The 20324-nt window shown below is 38.7% G+C and overlaps 1 protein-coding gene across 2 annotated transcripts in view; it reads right to left on the bottom strand.

Annotated features, from left to right (window-relative positions):
- Positions 1-20324, bottom strand: part of DNAJC1 (DnaJ heat shock protein family (Hsp40) member C1) — a 129210-nt gene that overhangs the window by 47759 nt on the left and 61127 nt on the right. For both annotated transcript variants that reach the window (XM_018564069.1, XM_018564075.1), the window contains exons 7-8: positions 6559-6724; positions 3382-3479 (exon numbers count right to left, since the gene is read on the bottom strand). In XM_018564069.1, coding sequence (XP_018419571.1) covers positions 3382-3479; positions 6559-6724 — 264 coding nt within the window. The remainder of the gene's footprint in view (positions 1-3381; positions 3480-6558; positions 6725-20324) is intronic.

Here is a 20324-nt window from a genome sequence, read left to right as displayed (position 1 = left end):
GGGCATATTGAGAGTGCCATGGTCAGCATGAATGCTAAATACAACTTGTTCTTATAGATTATGTATGTAGTGTGTGTATTGTTGTGTATGTATAAAAACAGGTCAATTTCCCAATCCAGCTGTGAAAGGGGCTTCACAGACTAACTTTGCCATACACTGCCTATCATTAATGATGCAACAGATATGAGAATTGCTCCTACAAGGTACCTGTGAGGATGGCTCTTATCTGCCACACCTGTGGCTACCATCCTACACAGGATTTTTACATTTTATTCAACTTTTTTTCCCCTTTACTCTTAACTCTATTGCTAATAGAGGGCTGACAGTGAAAGGGTTATGGCAAATGTGTACCATTAAAGGTGAAATCATATTGTTGTAGGGCAAGCACCGGATACATTGCTTTTTTTATTTAAACCCATGCTGCTACTGCATAGTATTAGAAGGTGACTGGTTCGGGCACCTTTAGATCACTGACACATTTGCTCAAAGGTGCAAGCAGACCGAATTTCCTGACCCTATTATGTATCTGGCCTCCGCAAAAAAATTTACTGATAAAGTTTTGTCCACAGTGATTTTTTTTCTGTTTCAATATTTTTATAGTTTTAGAAATACATATGGTATGGTAACACTCATTCCGCTGCCATTACAATGCAAGATACAGTTGGCATATCATAGCATACAGATCAGATGGATGGGCGATAGGTGATTACAGCTGGTTGCCTGCCAAGGATTTCATATTGTAGAGATCGTGTATTTGGGAATAAACAGTGACGGGCTAAATACTGTGCATCGCTGGGAGCTCAGATTTTGTTGGTGTCTTGACACGGCAGTATGGCTTCCGCATGCATTTCTAAATGTGAGCAATAAAGACACCTACTTTCAACCACTTTTGTTGAGCTGACACATAAATGCATACAGCCGGTATGTCCCAGGAAGCACACCGACTCACCCTCAACACACTGTCACTGATAGCTCCCGGTCACCATTTACAATCAGGAGCTGGTGGGGTAGGCTCCGAAACACTGCGGCAGCCAATCACATGAACAGGAGGGCCAAGGTAATTCCTTGGGCGTTATTCATTTTTAAAGGGCTGGTTTGTGCCAGCGGGAAAGGGTTACACTGAGTAGCCGATTCAGGTTTGTTATTTTGGGGGTTTTTTTGCTGGCTAGTTTTTTAATTTTGCCAGGGACATAATATACTGTATGCGGTTCTTCACATATCTCTCAAATGTAACTAGAGATAGTTTGAGAGATATGTGAAGGAGGGTATTACACCGAGAAGATGGAGGAGGGATATTCCCCCAAATGATGGTATGCTGTTGCCTGTTGTGAGGATTCAATGGTGATGGCAATCACTTTACCAGGTCAATGGAAAGTGAATGTAGAGCGGTTACATGAACCAAAGCTACATGTAACGTAGTGCATGAATATAAGGATAGAAGGGAAGGGAAGTAGGAAGGGGGTCAGAGTGGGAGAGAGGTTGGAGGAAGGATGTTTGCCCTTTTTCCTCCACAATATGGTTATATTAATCTGATTTTGTTACTTTGATTAGTAAACTGCCTCAAGTATTTCTCCCTTGGTGACTAATTTTCTTGTGTCTAGTTCCTCTCCACTATATAATGGAACAGACACACAGACTGGATTTTGGCAGATGTAAAGCATGGTGGGTAATGGCATTCCACATCCTGAAAGATAAAACCATGCTTTTAGAGAGAATTAAAGCATTTCTAAATAGTTCACCCAGCAGGAGCAGGAACTGGATCAATGGAAAGAGGAGATCAGAAGCGTTTGCCTGTTTTCTATTCTGGTGACGTCAGTGAATAATGCTCCACTCAACTGGCCAACACATGATTTTTTTTTTTTTAAACAGAGCTTTTGCATGTTTTTTCAGATTTCCAAACTTGTTCTAGCAATTAATTTAATACTATGGCCGGCCGTTCAGCAGCATTGGTTTGTGTCAAAGTTATGGATGTGGTCTAAAAAAATGTTTTCAAGAAAAAGCTAGCATTATTTGGAAGTTTGGTACTTGAACCTTTTCATAGCCAAAAATCATTTATAACTAGATGTCCAGAACAAATATAGCAGTAAAGGTATACACCGCCTAACTTGACAAAAACCTTCAATAATTGGTTTACCTAAACATTTTATTTAACCAGATCGGCTCTCCTACATGTATAACCATTATGGATAAGAGCAATTTTTACATTTCTGCTCTGGGTTCATTGATTTGGTGATAACCATAGTCATTACCTAAAGTAACATTAAAGCTACAATCCCTCCCAATACTGCTTTATGGACTTACCTTATGTGATGACTCTTGATCTGAACAGCTTCTTCCTTCCACTCGTTTTCCAAAGTCCTTCCAGCGCTGGTGCCGGTCTCTGATCCAACGCAGGCTCCTCGGGTCCCTGGCTGCGTCCATTCAGCTTCTGTGCCGCTCTCCTCTCTCCCCTCCAATGCTCTGGACTGTGCCATGTGCTCGCCCACACTTCCTCCTTTCACAGGGAGTTGGGACTTCTGCAGCGGGAGCTAGCGGTGCTGACACAGGTAAGTTTGTTGGTATTTGCCAACTTTATTTTTTTATGTTGGGGCATATATCTATTGCTTACTAGTCCAGATATATGCCAAAAAAGAAGACTTTAATTCTACTTTAAGATAACAAAGTAATACATATATTGTTTTATTACTCCCTTAGCAATATTAGGATGTAGTATAAATCTAAAGTGTAGCTGTCTAAAGCTAATCATAAACTATTAGAATTGTGGGCGGTTCATTCAGTCGGTGGCACAGTCAGCACCCTCATTGCCATCACTGTGTGGATAGTCTGACAGCAACACACCCTGTTTTTTCTATGTGGGTGGAAGAATCCGTTATATTTTTTTTTGTTCAGTCCGCAAGTTGAATGAGAAAAAATAAAATAACATTTTATGGTTACATTAAGGATGGTCATACAACCAATTCCTCCATCCATGCCAAACAGCGTACACTGTTTCGTTTACACTGCAATGATGGTGACCAACTAGCAGGCAGATCATTTTTATCTATCTCCATTCCCAAGAGTGCACAGCAAAAACACCTTAGTGTTCACAATGTTCTCTCTCACACACCAACAATAAATGATGATTTCTGTTTCCTAAGTGACTGTTATAGCCCTGAAGTTTCTTATTCAGTGGATCAACAGTGGGTGGCTGATGGCTGCATATTTCCCCATCTTCTTACAGCTTCATTTAATATCATATACATTGCACAGTGTCAGTTTTGGTCCCTTTCAGCCAAATTTCAGAGTGTAAAAAGACCCCTCCTTTTTTCTATTGTGCGTTTTTTGCAAAGCCTCAACATTTTCTACACACACAAAAACAAATCTCTCAACAGATCTTCTTACCGTTCATTTTTCTCCAACAAACTTGATTTCACTTCTTCTACAACTTTTCCTGCAGCTTTCTTTTTCTTCTCTTTCTTCTTTTTGCTGAGAAGCTCGTCCTAAAGGGGCATTGATATTATTAGGATCTCACCTGGAGTTAGAGGACCACTTTCCCAAATAAGCAGCTAATACATGTAATGCTAGCATTCAGTATATTCATTGCTTGTTAAATTTCACACGCCTTGATTTATATTTTTGTCCACATCACATGCTGACCATGACTTATGGCTCCATCTAAAGGAATGACTGGTGCCAGAGCACACATGCAGAGAATAAAGAGGGCCCAGCAAGCAAGCTCCAAGCAGTGCTAAACAGTGAAAATTGATGTAATGTACAGTGGTATCAGACCAGGTGGTCTGCACTCTAGGACGTAGGGCAATGTTTTAAAGAGCAGCGTGTACCATCCTCAATCAACACTCCTGGTCTCCTATTTTAGCATACCATGTCTAGTTTGCTACCTGCTTTCCAATCTAAATTTGTTCACTATTGTAAGGTAAAGGAAAGCCATTACATAATTTACATAATCTAAGAACACTGGGAAAAGCGTTCTAAACACAGAAATAACAAAATGAAATAAATGATGAAATGAAATAAATATCAACACACAGCTGATTTTTTTTGTCTTTGGCACAAGCTCCCTTTATTTTGAGGCCTGATCTCTCTGGAGAGGCTTAATAACCATCACTATATTTTCTTTTATTTGAACTTTCTCTTCTGTACTTCTTGATGTTTCTCGATTTCTAACTCAAATTTCCAAAAACAATGATATTTCATGGATATATTTGAACCTGTGGCCAGGCTTGGGACAGTCAAATATTTACATATTTCCAAGCAGTAAATGAGCTTTAAAACAAAGCCCTGCAAGCTATGTAGCAGTAGGCACTGTGGAGAAGTTCATCCTCAAAGTTTAGAACAGAAGTACAGAAATTGTAGCTCATCTCCTATAGATTTCTATGGCAGCGAGGACATGGCAGCCTGCCAGCCTTCTAATGTAAACAAACAGGTGGTCCAAGCTGTTAACACCCACTGAAGTTTCCCCTAAAAGTAAATAAAATGAATGCAGGTTTTAGCCAAACAGTAATTTGTAAATATCTTACTAGTTTTTTCCTGGTCCCCCTGTAACAACTGTCTCCAGTTGGGATCAGTGGGACTAAAAGCAATAAGTAATCTTGTAAATATTAAATGAATAAAGACAATTGACCAAAAACCATTATAGCCTCTCTTTATGTTTTGTTCAACCTTTACTATATTAGATTTGAAAAGAACATTGACATCCCCATTAAAACATGAGGGAGGCTGCCAGATTAGGTTATTTCTAATACAAAAACTTCCCTTTTTGGAACTTTGGAAAGTTATCCAGAAACATGCGCACGTGTAAAAAGTTTAATTGCGTCTAATAAAAATTGTGATTTGAAAGGTATCCAAAATAAATTGAGATGACGTAAATGGGGAGTATTGGGTAATACTGACAGGGGCCACTATCTGAAACTCAAGCCAAAATTTCTATTAAGTGAATGCTTCTAAAACTGTGCACCCTTAAATTAAATAACGAGGCAATAATTAGACAGCAATCATGATATAATTATCAGATGGCATAACTTTTCTTTGCAGTTTAGTATGCATGCTTTTTTCTATCTTTTGTATTTGATACAATTTTAAACTTTTGAAAGTGAACGTCTTAACACTTTGTTGTTGTTAGTTAGAGAAGCCACTGCTGTACACAAGAGAAATGGGAAATCACCAGCACTCCAATATTGTTTTCAGATCTTGTTGATCATTTATTAATGTCACAAGGGCAGAAGAGCTCACAGACTATTGGTTCCAGGCGCTGTAAGGAGTGCAGGAGAAATATCCATACATCTCCTGTACACCAGTCCGATTCTGTTTTTTCACTGTTACAAAGGGTTTGACCTTCCCAAATGGGTGCTGAGCTGCACTTACCTGTTTAATGAGAACACCTTCACAGGTCAATGAGTTGCTCTCTTGGATAGAAGGATGGTGAGACTTACAGCCCACTGGCAAGAAGCTTGAGGTTTTTATAAACAAAGTGAAACCAGGATTAGAGGGGCACACAGATGTAGCAGTGGTAGAGTCTTGTTCCATGTTAGCCATTGATTAATGTGGTTATTTTGGAGTTTAGGTGATGCCTATTCTTGGCTAACAAATTGAAAGTGAAGTTGAAAAAAAAATTGACGTTCAGCCGATGTTCTATGGTAGAAGAGACTGTACAAGTCTCTTCTGCCATAGATGTTTCCAGCTGCCTGTTTTATTTGCTGTACAATGAACTGCGCATGTGCAGCTCAGTGTACAGACTCGGCATGCTGAGATGTAGTAACTGCGATGCACATGCCCAGCCAATTGAGCAGCAAGAGACTCAAAACCCAGAAGAAGACTGGGGCAAAGATGGAAGTGCTGGTGATGGAGGAGCGCAGAGCTTAAGGGTATTGGTTTGGAGGGCAAGTCTGCCATAATGTCCTAATATGCTGTAGATACTAACACATTATGACAAAAAGCTCCTGCCGACCTGCTTTACTTCTGCTTCAAGTTGTTCATTATTTCATGCATATATATGGCAGCACCTGGGGTGGGCCTTATTCCTTACTGCCACATATATGTGTACCTCCCATGTTCTTTTGTGATGTCCCATTAGAAAGACTTCTCTTCCACATACTGCACTGTAGACAAAACAGGAAGTTAAAGGAAATTTCTCCAAAGTGAGGGATATCTCATTTTTCTTGTCACCAGAACTTGTGTCCCCATTAGAAGATTCTAACTCTACTCTTGTCCTGGTGACAAATCAAAATTCGGGATTTTCCCATCTCTTTCAGTCTAGGTGACGATGGTCTCTTAAAAATGAGAACACTCAGGGACATTATATATATATATATATATACACATACACACGCATGTATATATACACACATATATATATATATATATATATATATATACATACACACATACACAAACATGTATATATACACACACACACCATGGTCAACAGCCACGGCTTCCTAGAATAAATGAATGGCGCATAGCAAAACATTTCCGGGGGGGAAAAAAAACTTTATATAATAATGCCGAGTGACAGCCAGAAATAATGATTTCTTTTAATTTCAATTTCTTATGAATACTCACCAGCTGCTTCTCCAGGTAGATGGACCAGAGCACGGCATAATGGCCCACTGTGAAAATAATGAACAGGAGCAATGCTAGCTCGGCATTGCTCATCTTCCTCACCCGCCTGTAATAGAACACAGGCTGTCGCCAATCCGGGAGGCCATTAACCAGGATATCATCGTACCTACAACAGCAAGACGATTGGCAGCTTTCAGTGTACAGCCAGGAAATAAACATCAATAACACGGTGAGAGGAGAGGATTAATCAACGGCAAATACAAGGAAAAACAAGTGTCAGTTGTTATGAATATTAACAGAACATGACAGTGGGATTGAGATTCTCCAATTAACGGGTTCTAATACAAAAGGGCTGTAGATTGTACATCGTTCTCCGGATGGAGGTTATCACACAGCCACTACAAATGACAGTTAAAAGCATAATAGATATGGCATTTGGGCACATTGCTTCTTTTGTCTTAGCAGAACGTATATCTTTTAAGCTTTTTTTGTTTTACAATATACATGTGAATGTAGTTCGGTTGAAAGCTGAAGACCTGGATACAGGAACTGGTATTGTTCTGCTTTCCGGCACCTCTACCTCACTAGCTGTGCTCCTTTTTGCATTTATTTTACAATAAAGTGGTGTTTGAGTACCCTAGAGTGTATTTCCACCTTTGCAGTCAAATTTGAGAAGCACCCATCATATCTTTGTTATGTTTTCCCCTTCACACAGCAAACCTAAAATGTTTTTATTAAAAACGATTTCTTACCTTTCTGGTTCTTTCTTTGTAGCTTGTTTATACATAGGGCCCTATAGGCAGGTTCTATTGCTTAGAATATGGTAATGTGCAGATAAGGTACAGTATGAGGGACATTAACATACAATGTACCACAAAAGCCTTGAGATCTTTAACCCTTCATTAAGACAGAAAGTGTCCACATATAGCTTACAGCTTATAATGAAATCTGCCAGTACAGACATGGTTAATTATGGTACACATAACTCCACAGCTAAGATTTTCAGCAAGTAAAAGGCAAGCAGACATTTTTTTAAAGTTAGGCTACTGAGAACATGTAATGCGGTGTTCTCATTTTGGCTGCAAAAGTGTAAATACACTTTAACGGAGGGAGAAAAAAAAACCAGGAGAGAAACTAGCGGTCACATGACCAAGCATGATTCTCCTTTCTCCTCAGTGATGGCCAAGAGGTAGCCAACATGATGTGCGCCACCACTCTGTGTCTTTGTGTTACAGTAGTCAATGTGGCTTTCAGAATGGAGAGGGTGGGTGCCCACATGGCCTACATGATAAGCAGTATTGGTGCAAAATGTATTTGTAAAACAAAGTTTTAAGACAAATAAAAAATTAAAATGTCAGCTTATAAACTATTACAATGAATATACTGATCTAATCTGAAAGAACACTAAATATTTTATCCATCAAAAAAGGAGTCATAAAACACATTCTGAAATATTCAGCTGCGAAATTACACAATCAAATGTAGTCTGTGATATGAGATACTAAACAGGTTGTGATTTCTTTCAATTAAGATTTTAAAACTAGTTGAGATATTCCTGTTGCTGAGAGTCTTTTGTTCCCCGTCAAGTCACAGACTTGCCGTGAGAGCAGGAGAAGCAGTAAACTGCAATCACTGTGTAGTACTACCGAGCAGATAGAAGAGGCTGCTTTTAATAAGAAAATAAGCTTGCTTATATATACAAAAACTTAATTTTAAAAACATTAACATTCTTTAATTTACACTTAGCTGGCGACATATGGATATGTAATTACAAACAATATAGAAAAATATGTCTAACATTTTATAGGGTATATAAAAGTTATGAACTTTGCTAAGTGAGTTTAACCAGTCTAAGGGTCTTTCAATTTCTTATAATTCCAATAAATTCCTTATGATCAAATTTGAAACAATGGCATCATCAAACCAATTGGGTATGTGTTATATGCAATGTAAACTAAAAAAATAAAAGATAAAAAAAATTATATATACTATATTATATACACATACACACATATATACTATAAACCTTAATGCATGAAAAAAGACAGCATAGAACAAACCTTTTTAATTCTGATCGTGCAACAATCATATATGGGGTACAAAATTTTGAAATAAACACCTCTGCAGCTTGAAATACTCTAAACTGATCCAAAGAAAAACCAGCACTATGCTTCAACGCTTACAAGAAGCTTGCGGAGCAGTATATACACAAGGGAGTGCACAAAAGCCCATAATGTCCACAAACATATAAAACAGAGTGCCTTATGTCTGGCTAGGTGTAAATACTAACAGCCAGGTTATGATTGCCAATACAATAGATCAGGAAGGTCATCTGTCGACCTAAAACCAGCAATATAGTTAAAGTTTTCAGTCTTCCAGTTTTAGGCCGCAGTCTGCTTCCATTAGCCTATGACGTTGGCAGCATTACAAGCTGCTTAAACTATAAGAAGCAAGCAAAATGTTTGGAGTTTTGCCATTTTCCAACTCTAACAACATCACCAGGTCCAGAAAAGAAAAAGCCCTAACGCAAGCACACAATTCAATTGCATACATCACAGGCTAAACAGGGTGGATAGCATAGCTGCAACCTGCAAATCCCACCATATGTTCAATTCTTCAAGTCTTTAGAAGAAGAGATTTAGACTTTCACCATTGTATCTGATAGAAGAAGCCAGCAAAGATTTTTTTTAATTCAATTTTATTAAACAAGATAAGTTTCAGTGAGAAAACGTAGAGCATATTTTTCTGTTTGATACCAAACACTAGATCATGGAGATATATGCAGGTGTATAGAACAGAAAATATTCAGAATTTGCAAAGTAATAAACTCAATCCAATGGGAAACACTGCCACCTTTCTGCACTAGGGTCCTGCACTGCATCCATTAGTAGTACTATTTGCATCAAATCTGCATAACCACCCTGTGTCCTCTCACAGTCCAATCACAATCTGGTACATTAACTAGCAGAGATCAAAGAAATACTGCAATCATACAGAAAATTCCAATATTAAAAGGATGAAGGGCATACATCCCATCTGCTCCAGGTATTCTGCTATTCATTGTCCTTAGTAACATTCTATTATAGCATAGTATAGCTTCCAATTTCTTTATTTTCTGAATGATTCTAAATTTGAACCTACTGCAGGGACCCTGCCATACGCTAGAGTGTCCCTAGTCCTCATTTAGTGTTGGAGCTAGGCTTTACCCAGCCAGAACTTGAATTGCTATTGCTTCTGTATTCATTGGGTTTCCCCGGAAGTTCAAGATATTGTTTAGTTATGCCAGTTATCAGGAAGTGTCCATGGCAGATAGCAAGAAGAAACAACATTGCTGAGGTATAAATATTTGTATCTATCTAGAAAATCACTAGGAGGATTATTACCAGTGATGTATTCTGCGGGAGGATAGAAATATTTGGGGTGACCTTGCTGTAGGTTTCTTTCCTCCTTGGCTACGGCCAGGAGAGCAAGCTGTGTTGGATGTCTCTTTCCTCCTCCCGACACCATCCCCAGATCTGCTGCCTGGGGAGGGTGATGCTGAAATTTAGCGTGTGTCTTCAGGAGTCTGAAGGATTTATTCTACCTTGCTGGAGGGTCCATTCAAATTGACTGGCACCCAATTCTTTTCATCCCAGAAAGAGTCAAGGATTCTGCAAATGTTAGCCCACTAAGCCTCCTGGGGGTCCATTTCATCTGCCCGGGGGTAAGGGGTTGCTACACATCTGAATTTTTAGGACACTTCATCATCTTCTGTAGGTGGTAGGAATGTGAAGATACATGAAGGTGTTGGATTTTCTGAGCCCTACCTTAAAGAGGAACTTTACCCATATCTTTAAAATATAAACAAACACACTTTTAGAAATGTTTAATGATGACAATCTACAAACAGATACTTCTAGATAATTGCAGGCTTTGTATACTTTGCATACCCCATTTCTCTTTTCTTCCCCAGTCTTCTGACACTGGCCATGTTAATTAAGGGCAGATTACTAGCTCTCCCTTCACTTCCTGGAACTCTGATATACACGAATAGGACATGTGACCATGCACATCATCTCAGGGGAGGAAAATGCCTTTCCCTGAGATCTCGTGAGATTACAGATGAGATTTCCCACCATATCTCTGCTGATGTAACTTTCCTGGGATGCAACGCTTGGGCACATTACATCTTTTGTGTCAAAATGGACCAGGAAGTGGAAAAACATGATTAACAAATGTAAGAGGTTTTTAAATCAGCATGCAGAGCTACACGCAGATGTGATTTTTAGTGAAAGAGGGTAAAGATCCACTTTAGCTACAAAAGGCTAAAGTCTGTTACCTGTTTCTCACCCATGCCCATTGGAGCATAAGAGAAGGGTTGGGCAGCACAGACACATGTGACCGAGAAGAAAACCATGCTAAATGCATTTGCCCTGGATTTGAGGAAACTCAGTTTAAGTTAAATCAAGTAGACTTTCTAACCAAAGCACAACTGAATCTTTTCCTAGAAGGCATTCACAATGTATCGATTGATAAACTTGTTGCCTGGAGTCCTTGACTGTAAGAGGATCAATATTCTTTGTCTATAAAGATCTGTGGAACATGTTGGAGCTCTATAGATGAACAAAATATAAAAAGATGCATTCCTTTCCCTAAACAGGACCCTAAACACAGGAGAAGAATAAAGTGGGCACACTTACCCTGGCACAGCGGGCAATCGACATTTTTTTAAAGACACATACAACCTGTTAACCTTAAACTGAGCTGCAGTCATTGGGGATTCTGGTCACGCTCTGCCAAGAATTAAAATCAGCACTGAAAGGCCTAATTTGGAGGAACGCATTGACCAAAATATTTTAATTAAAAATATTCCGAGTTAGTGGCAAGCCTAATTACAGTAACAGAAATAGGGCCTACATTGTAATGCAGGTCACTGCAACTCCATAGTAGGTTTTTCTGCAGTAAATTGACCAATCCAGAAATAATAGCACAGCTGCTAAACTGCCAGTCTTGACATGTAAATCAATTTAAAACCAACAAATGCAGTTGCTACTTCCATACTTATTATTAAATTGATACCTAGTGTTATTTGGAGAGAAAGAAAGAGAGAGAAGGGGAAAAGGCTGATATTTATGTATTTAAATTGTAAATTTATTTATGCTAGAAAAAAAAAACAAAAAACGGCTACTGGAAAGAAACAAAAAACGTGTTCTGCCTAACAGAGGACCTTATTTATATGGAAAAATAAGTTTGCTTCCTTCTTTATCTTTTATCTTCGTTTCATTTCCAGCAGCACACGGGTTATTTTGGTATGTATTTAATGCATTAGATGCTTTAAGAGAACACTTAAGATAGAGCAAAAACCTCCAAGGATTAATCCTCACAATCAATTCCTCATTGATTTTACTATCAATGAACATTATGGCTCACACAACTGTACATTTTAAAAGAAGATAGCTTCCATTAAAACCCACTTTTGGCATTGAGGTGGTGAAGGAAAGCCAGAAAGCACACAAAATGACAAAAAAAATAAAAAAATAGAATGGCTTAAAGGCAGTACACTAAAAATGTATATGGAATAATGCTATAAAAGCTATCTCTCTATATCTATTATAATAATAATTAGAAATGCAATGTGGAGATCTTATAGAAAGTCCACAAGATCAATTTAAATTCACAAAAATGGGGGAGAAGTTAAAAAATGCATTGGACTTATCTTCTCGATCAATGTTTTCGGCAGATTTTTCAATTGCATTTTGCTCACTTAAGCATTGGATATTTGTGCTGCTTTTATTCAATTTTAATTATAAGTATGACACAATTATATAAAATGTAGTAAAATAAAATAAAGACTTAAAATAAAACACAAAAAGGGAGAAAAAAGCTGTAAAATAAAATTTAAAAAAATAAAATCACAATGGGAGAAAAGTTAGCATCAAAACAATTTAAAAAAAACTAGCATGATAATGACAATGTATCATTCACATATTATAGATCCAAGGAATAGAACAAAATGTAAATAGTCATCTAGTTATCAAATTGAAACAAGATGATAAGAAAGGGGTTCTAATTCTATATGAGGATTACGTGTAGCCTTTGTCTTGATTGAAGTTTAAGCTGATACACAGAATATATAAGGTGAAAATAAGCTTTTTGTTGCTTTCTCCTCCATGATAGACATGAAAGGTGAACTGTGTTGCAGTTATGGACTGGAACACTATGCTAAGAATCCAATCAATCAATTCACTTGGTGTAATGGCAAGAGTCCCCTGTATGTCTCATGCCTCGGCAATGACAAGTTCCTGCTGTATAGCCAGGCTGAGTATTTGTAATACATGATGAAAACATGGATGTCTTAGTCTATATTTATTAATCAGGTGCAGAGTTTCCCTGTACAAGTGAAACATTTAAAAATTCTCTAAAATCAGTGACAAGGTGACCAGCTCTGCATGTGACCAATAGACATAAGCAAGGAATAATAACTGCAGTTGAATTGTTGCCCTTCCGTTCAGCTTTTTTTGCAATGGGTTCTTCAGGAAATCTAGGTATGGCACCAGAAAAACTTCAGTTTCATTCTTGCTATATGCTGTGGCATCATCTTCTGTTACCTACATGCTAAATAATGGTACAGCCTTCTAGAAGATTCAGGAGTTCCCACTGTCTGTTGGTGACAGGTACACTTTAATGTGACAATGTCTGCCAACTGGGTCATAATAAGGAGGTGATGTTGGGAATTTCAGAGACGGTGTCAACACATGGAGGGTCAAATTGACCAGAAACACACTGTATACCTATGTGCTATGAGCTGTATCAATGGAATGCACGCTCAATTTCCCTCCCGATTATTCCTGACAGCTTTCATTAAAGATGCTAGGACTTTTTTTTTTTGCCATTTAAAATGTTGTTTTGTCGTAAGGTTTCATTCAAGCTGGCACAAAAGTATATATAAAGTACACATGAAAACTGTAAAAAATGTTTTACTTAAAATATAATACCAGTTGATGATATTAAAAACTCAAATGCATCTAGGGAGAGAGAGAGATAAGGACACTGTGACCTCTGTTAGCAGTAGTAAGTGATAAGGACACTGTGACCTCTTTTTTAAATTCTAAATTCTAATTTATAAAACAAATTGATTAATAGATGTTCAAACGGGTAGAGGTGAGAGGGCGGGGTATATTTATACACAGATCCTTAGATACAGAGATACTATATAATCTGTTTTGTTTCTACTTAAAAAATAAATAAATAAATATCCAACTATATCTCTATGCAATAAATGCCCCGGTGATAATTTAATACAGGCCCTGCACTACAAAGAACACAGCCACCAAGCTGCTATGAATGTCCATTTATAACAATGTAGAGTACATTTAGCCAATTAGGGACATTTTCTCTTATCTACGGCTCAGTTTGATGCACATCAATGTAGAATGTTAAAAGAATGTTAACAGAAGACTGAGAGCTGGAGAAAGCAGCACATTATTTCAGTGATAACAAGATGCTAATTCAGCTGTTCATCAGCTTCCCAGCAAGAAAATAGATGAATTTACAGAACTACTGAAACAGAAACCTCGCATAGGATATAATGGAACTTGCTGGGCACAACTTTGCAACTACACGCCATGATAACACCAATGGCGTTTTAACCCTGAACCAGAGTTGATATAATAAACTTATGTACTCAAGCATATGTACTCAAGTCTTGTCATACTCAGACTGGAAGATGGAGGGAAACCAATTGGAGTTAATGAGGTGTGCTGCAGTGTTGGCTGGATAAGAGAGCAGTGAGATGACCCCTTCACTGTGTTGCCGCTCCATCACAGGCTGGAAGCAGGTAAGGGACTAAGCTGAATTGCATAAGAGCAGCAGAGAAAAGTAAAGCCATCAGCCTGATTGTACTGTATGGCAGGGCTATGTTTATCTCAGGACTGGCCAAACAGGAATACAAATTCTTTGGCAGGTAAAATAGCACTGTGACGACATGGTGATCAGTTTATAAGTTAAATGTGTATTGGTGTTGAGTTATGTTTTGAGTGCGTTATGCTGTGTGACCTGGTTAGGGAAAGACTATCAGCACCATCCCTCGTTATCTCCTATTGTTCTCTGAGGGAGCTCAGAACAATGAGATTCTGGCCAGGCTCCTGCTATGGCTGTCTGGAGTTCGTTAGCAGGTGGACACCTGTGGTGTTATGAAGACAGAATGTCCAGGGAGGGGACGGGGGATGTGATGGGATTATATTCTGATCTGATCACTTTCTGTATAAAAGTTTGTGCAGTTGTTCAATAAAGCAGAGTTTGTTTACCCTACACTCGAGCCTTGGCCAGTGACTGGGGAAACTGGGAGCTAAGGATCTTCAGGTTGCAATATCTCCTGAGCAAGGAAGAAGACAGCGGCGGACATACACATCCTGAGTACGGGGGTCCGTCACAAGCACAAATACATGAATATGAATTGAGCCGTTTGCCTGGAGTTAAGCTTTAAAGGGTTATTTCCCTTTTTAGGTTTAGTCCTTCTCTCCACCATCCCACGGGTCCATGCTGCACTTCTCTGCAATTTTGACCATCATCCGCTGCCCACGCCAGTCCTTATAATAGTACCAAAACTAGAACACTTTAGAACACAGTCCTGGAGGCTGTATAGCAACGTAATGCTTGCAATGGGGAGCAGTCACTGGTCAGTGTGACCACGTGACTCCACTGACCAATGAGAATATCAGAAAAAAAGAATGCTCAGAAGAGATTCTCATTGGTCAGCAAAGTCACGTGGCTGCTCTAACCAATGACTGCTTAACAGTTCCAACAATATGTTGCTAAACTGCATCCAGGACTGTGTAGCAAGTGTCAGGATTGTTATAGGGGCTGGTGTGGGCGGAAAGCGATGGCCTTCATTGCAGATAAGTGCAGCGGGGACTCAGGAGGGTGCAGAGGGCAATGTGAGGTAGTTCATCTTTTCATTTTTTTCTGAAAAGGTGAACTAATTATTTAAAGGAGAACTAGGAGGTGAGTGATTTACACTCATCCCCATAGTTAGAGCTGCTGTGTGACATTGAAACTGTCACAACATCAGCTCTATTGATTGGCAACTGAGCAAAAACATACTGCCGCTCGCTCACTTCCCAATCATCTGCCTGCAGGGATTCGCTCCCTGCATCCTCTTCGATTCTCTAGCGCTGACTGGAAGGATGGATGGGGGAGTGGGCGGGCATAGCTAGCTCTGGCTCTAGATAGGCAGAGCCTGCTGTCAATCAGTGAGCGGGGTGGATCTCGACAGTATTGTCGAGATCCGTCTGCGGCGCTCTGAGTATATAGCGACCTATAGCCTGCTATATACTGAGTTTTGGGTCACGGGAGGAGGTTAGTATATGTTCTCTCGTGACCCTAAAGAGAACTATGAGATAAAAAGGTTAGCCTAAAGTTCTCTTTCAAGGACCCCCATGCTAATAAGCAAAGACCAATATAAAAGGATATTGCGTTGAAATTGCAAATGTAATCCAACATTATGTTTTCTGATGTCACATATTATTAGAACTTCCCAAAATGAATAACCCCAATTTTTAGATAGGAATATAATTTTTAATAAAACTTTTTAAGTGGTTTATTATTAAAGTGACCTTGTCACCACAGGGTAACTTTTATCCAAAAAGTCACCTCTAAAAAAAAATAGCATGAATATACTTATCTTTATGGCGGCTTAAAAAGACGCTGCTTTTCTGCTCCCCACCACTGCAAATATTCTATGTGTCTGGGTGCTCCAACTGGCTCACTCTTCACTACAAGGTGCAAAAGACATGCAGGAGAGGCAAGTATACTGCCGCAGCAGTGGAGAGCAGAGATGAGGCAGCTTTTTAATATATGGGCTACCGGAAAGTTAACTAAATACACACTTCTTTCACAGATAACATTTTGGGTAAAAGTGGTCCCATGCTGACAGGGTCACTGTAAAGTAAGGCTTACCTTTGTAATAGTTTACAAAAACGATTGCTAAATATTAACTGCTTAACCCAAAACAACTCACTGGTGCGGAATCATTGAACAAAAACTCTGTTCCACTCCATCCTCAGAGACCCAGTTATTTCCCCATTGGGCACGGCCATCTTGCCTCTCACACATCATAGAGAAGGTGAAGTCAGGCTGTCAATCACAGTTTGCATGTTAAGATACATGTGCCCTTCCAGTGAAAGTCATGTGTCTCTGCTTTCTGCATATGCAAGTGGACAGGAGGAGTAGTGACAGGGGTGAGGGCAAAGCTGCTGACTTTTGACAAACAGTAGAAATCTCCATATTTGATTGGCCTGCTTAGAATACACAATATGCAGAAAAGGAAGAATGCATCTGAAAGGGGTTGAAGTTATGAAGGCATAGTCAAAGCAAAAAATATGAGTGTGTATATCATGCATTTCAAGTGATTGTCCATCAGTAAAAGACATTAGGGGGGAAGGGTACAGAGTTCCTCATAAGAAAGATGAGTAGAAAATTCACCAGTGAACACTTATAACTGTAGAGTTGTCAAAATATTACAATCAATTATGATAGCACGTGTATAGAGCAAGGCAAGAACATGAAAAGAGCTACATCCCCCACCACCTTCTTTCCAATGTTTTTGTAAAGCAGAAAGCATAGTATTCCCAAGAGCTTTCATCCGTAAATGTCAGAATTACATTTACAACAGCACAAACCAACAACCTAAAGCACAATGATAACTTGCTATGCAAAGAGCCATTAGCTTAACTGCTACACGATAACCTAAAATACAGTAACCGCAATCACTAAAAATGTAATATAAGCTGTAACATATTTAATATTTTATTGGAAGTTGCAGATTTTAAAATACTGGCTTTTGAATTATATTCAAAGTGATCATGTGCTCAAGGTCCATGTTCAAACCCTTCCAGTTAAAGGATGACAACGCTTGTCCCTGTCTTACTACGGGCTTCTCATGAGAGGCCATTTTAACTACTGCAAAATGTGCGCCCTACCCACAGTTGTCCCCATCAGGAATTCCGCCATGCACTGGAGCACATGCATGTAGACAGGAAGTGTCTACAAGGAAGTTGCAGGGGATCAGCAGCAGAGATGCAACCAAAGATTTTTTTTAAATGTAAACAAAAAATATGGCAATTGTTTTTGATGCACAGCACCTTTTAATGATTTTAATAGTCACAGGTAACCCGTACTATAGGTTTGATAGTAAAAATTGCCCTCATTGCAGAAGTAAATAAGTAAGATAGGTGGCTGACTATAAAACTATTGTGCCTTCCTGGCTTATCAGAGACATACATTTTTAGGGTATCTAAGAGGCTCTAGAGTTCACTGGTAAAAATATGATATAATTAGTGTCGAGAAAGGGTTTCACGATATGTGGTCTTGTAAATGAATGTGCAATAATCTGTCCAATTTTCTTAAAGGATATGTCTTGTACATCTATACTATATTAAAAATGTTTGAGTGACAACAACCCCTACTGTTGTGTTTATTCCTTGATATGCTAAGCCACCTACCCAAGCTACATACAGAAATTCACCCGCAATCATTTGTGTCTCATATAAATCCATTTCTCCTCTGCACAAGAGGTTAACTAGCCAAGTCCTAGCAGAACAAGCTTCGATATTTATATATTTATATTATCTCAATTACCAAAAAGGCCCAAAAGATTAAAGTGTTTATGGGGGATTACTGCTTGCCTCCAGCAAAATCAAGGCACAAGGCCAAAAAACTAAAATGCTGTACAATGAGCCAAGAACGGGTAGATGAAGTAGCCTGTTTGAAAAAAAAAAATGCCAGAATACCTTAAAAATGATGTTACAAAATCAAGTGGCCAAAACATTAAATACTGAAGAGGATGAAGGCTTCATTTGAGCAGAACCTACATCCATGACTGTGGGCTGCTAGGTTTACCATCAGTTTATAGCTTTTATAGAATTTTATTTGTCGAATGCCAAAACATTTGTGGCACTAAAGCATAATATTTAAACAGAGTGTCATCAATAATGGAAAAGGAAAAATCCCTTTACTGTGCAAGAAAGAAAAATCTAGAGCTATAGCTTTTCATGAATGGGGAATGGGGAATAAATGTCACTGTACATAAAAGAAACCTCTACCAAAAGGTTATGTTAGGTCCACGCACCTGCTGCACCCGAGACAAGGAGGCCTCGGTATTCCTGCTAAGCTGGCAATACAGACCATGCGTGATCAACTTACGTAAGAGCCATCGCAATCAATCTCTCGATGATTAAAATATGAAGTGATGCAGCACAAATGGTATTGTTACGCATTTTATGATCGATCGAAAATACGCTCTATCAGGTATATATGTAATGTTTATCTAATGATCTATTAGAAATAAAATTGCTGAATTGAATTAAAATTTGTTCTCTTGAAACACGCAGATCGGTTCCATTGATCAAATGCGATCATCAAAATTCTGCCACAGATGATCCTCTTGGCAAAGTCGAAATTAAGAACCGACTAAATCAACATTGATTAAATGAAGAAGGATTGATTGGCTTGCGATTTTTATTCAATTCATCTCAGTTTTTCATTTAATTTAGGTTTAATTCAGACAGGCATGTCATTTTGTACTTTATCTGTGCTATTGTAAGTGCAATGCCAAGAAACAGCGCCATGCCATGATGAAAACTCAACGTATAAGCATTTTTAACTTCTCGTGGTATAGATTATGTACATTTTTGGGACAACTGTTTAGCAGGAAACACATGTTAATTGATTTTAAAAAACACAGTCAAATCAAATTATTATTGACAATTAGGGCTGCAGCTAACGATTATTCTCATGATTGATTAGTTGCCCAATTGTTTTTTCAACTAATCGATGGGTTGCATGAAAAAAATCTCTCCCCCCCTTCCAAACCAACTAACCGATAATGGGAATAGTTGGCAAATATTCTCATAATCGATTATTATCGATTTCATCGATTAGTTGTTGCAGCCCTATTGACAATGAAACAGTGGTGAGGCAGAGATATGAGAGCAGAGCCAGCAGAGTCAGGGATATTCAAGTAGTATACAAAAATAACAAGTAGACTGAAAAGCTCCACAGTCTAATGGTACAGGTACACTGTGTTATGGGTGCTAGCTATACCAGCCACTCAACAAAGGAAAGATCGGACATGTCATACGAATAATGCTGCACTCTACTATCCTTACGCCCACACATTCATTCAGTTTTTTGCTCCAGCCCCACCATGCTCCTCCCTCTGATGCATATCACCTAACCAGGACTCTACACATAAGCAAATCATGGGGCAGATTTATAAGTGAAAAATGTGACCTTCAAACTAATAAATTACCGTAAATTGAATTAAATTTAAAAATACTGCAATTTTAAACACATACCCCTGGAAAATACACCTGCAGTGAATGTTTGGTGAAGGTCACATTCACTGTTTATAAATACACTTGTAAGTCTACAGCACTGTGATGTCTCCACCCAAGTACAATAAAACCCAACACCAACAGTGGGATTACAGTTACATCCGGGTGGTGGAGAAGGTTCCCCGTTGTTGCCATAAGGGAGCCCTAAACAGCTCCCTGTAATGGGGCCAAACTAAGGGGAATTGTTTGTTTCTATAAAACTTTGAAATTGCCGCACAATCAGCAAGAGAGAGAAGGTATCTACATGTCCAAAAAACAAGGAGGTGTATTCAAGGATGGGCATCCAGTGTCATTTCATTATACCCCTGTGGCCAACTATGCACATGCATCAGACAGCACAGATACAGCCTACAATTAGAGAGCCATTAACTACAACTTGCATACAGCTGTGTC

This window comes from Nanorana parkeri, unplaced genomic scaffold, assembly GCF_000935625.1.
Source record: "Nanorana parkeri isolate BGI_ZX_2015 unplaced genomic scaffold, ASM93562v1 scaffold23, whole genome shotgun sequence".
Taxonomy (NCBI): domain Eukaryota; kingdom Metazoa; phylum Chordata; class Amphibia; order Anura; family Dicroglossidae; genus Nanorana; species Nanorana parkeri.
This window is presented reverse-complemented; position numbering and strand designations above follow the sequence as displayed.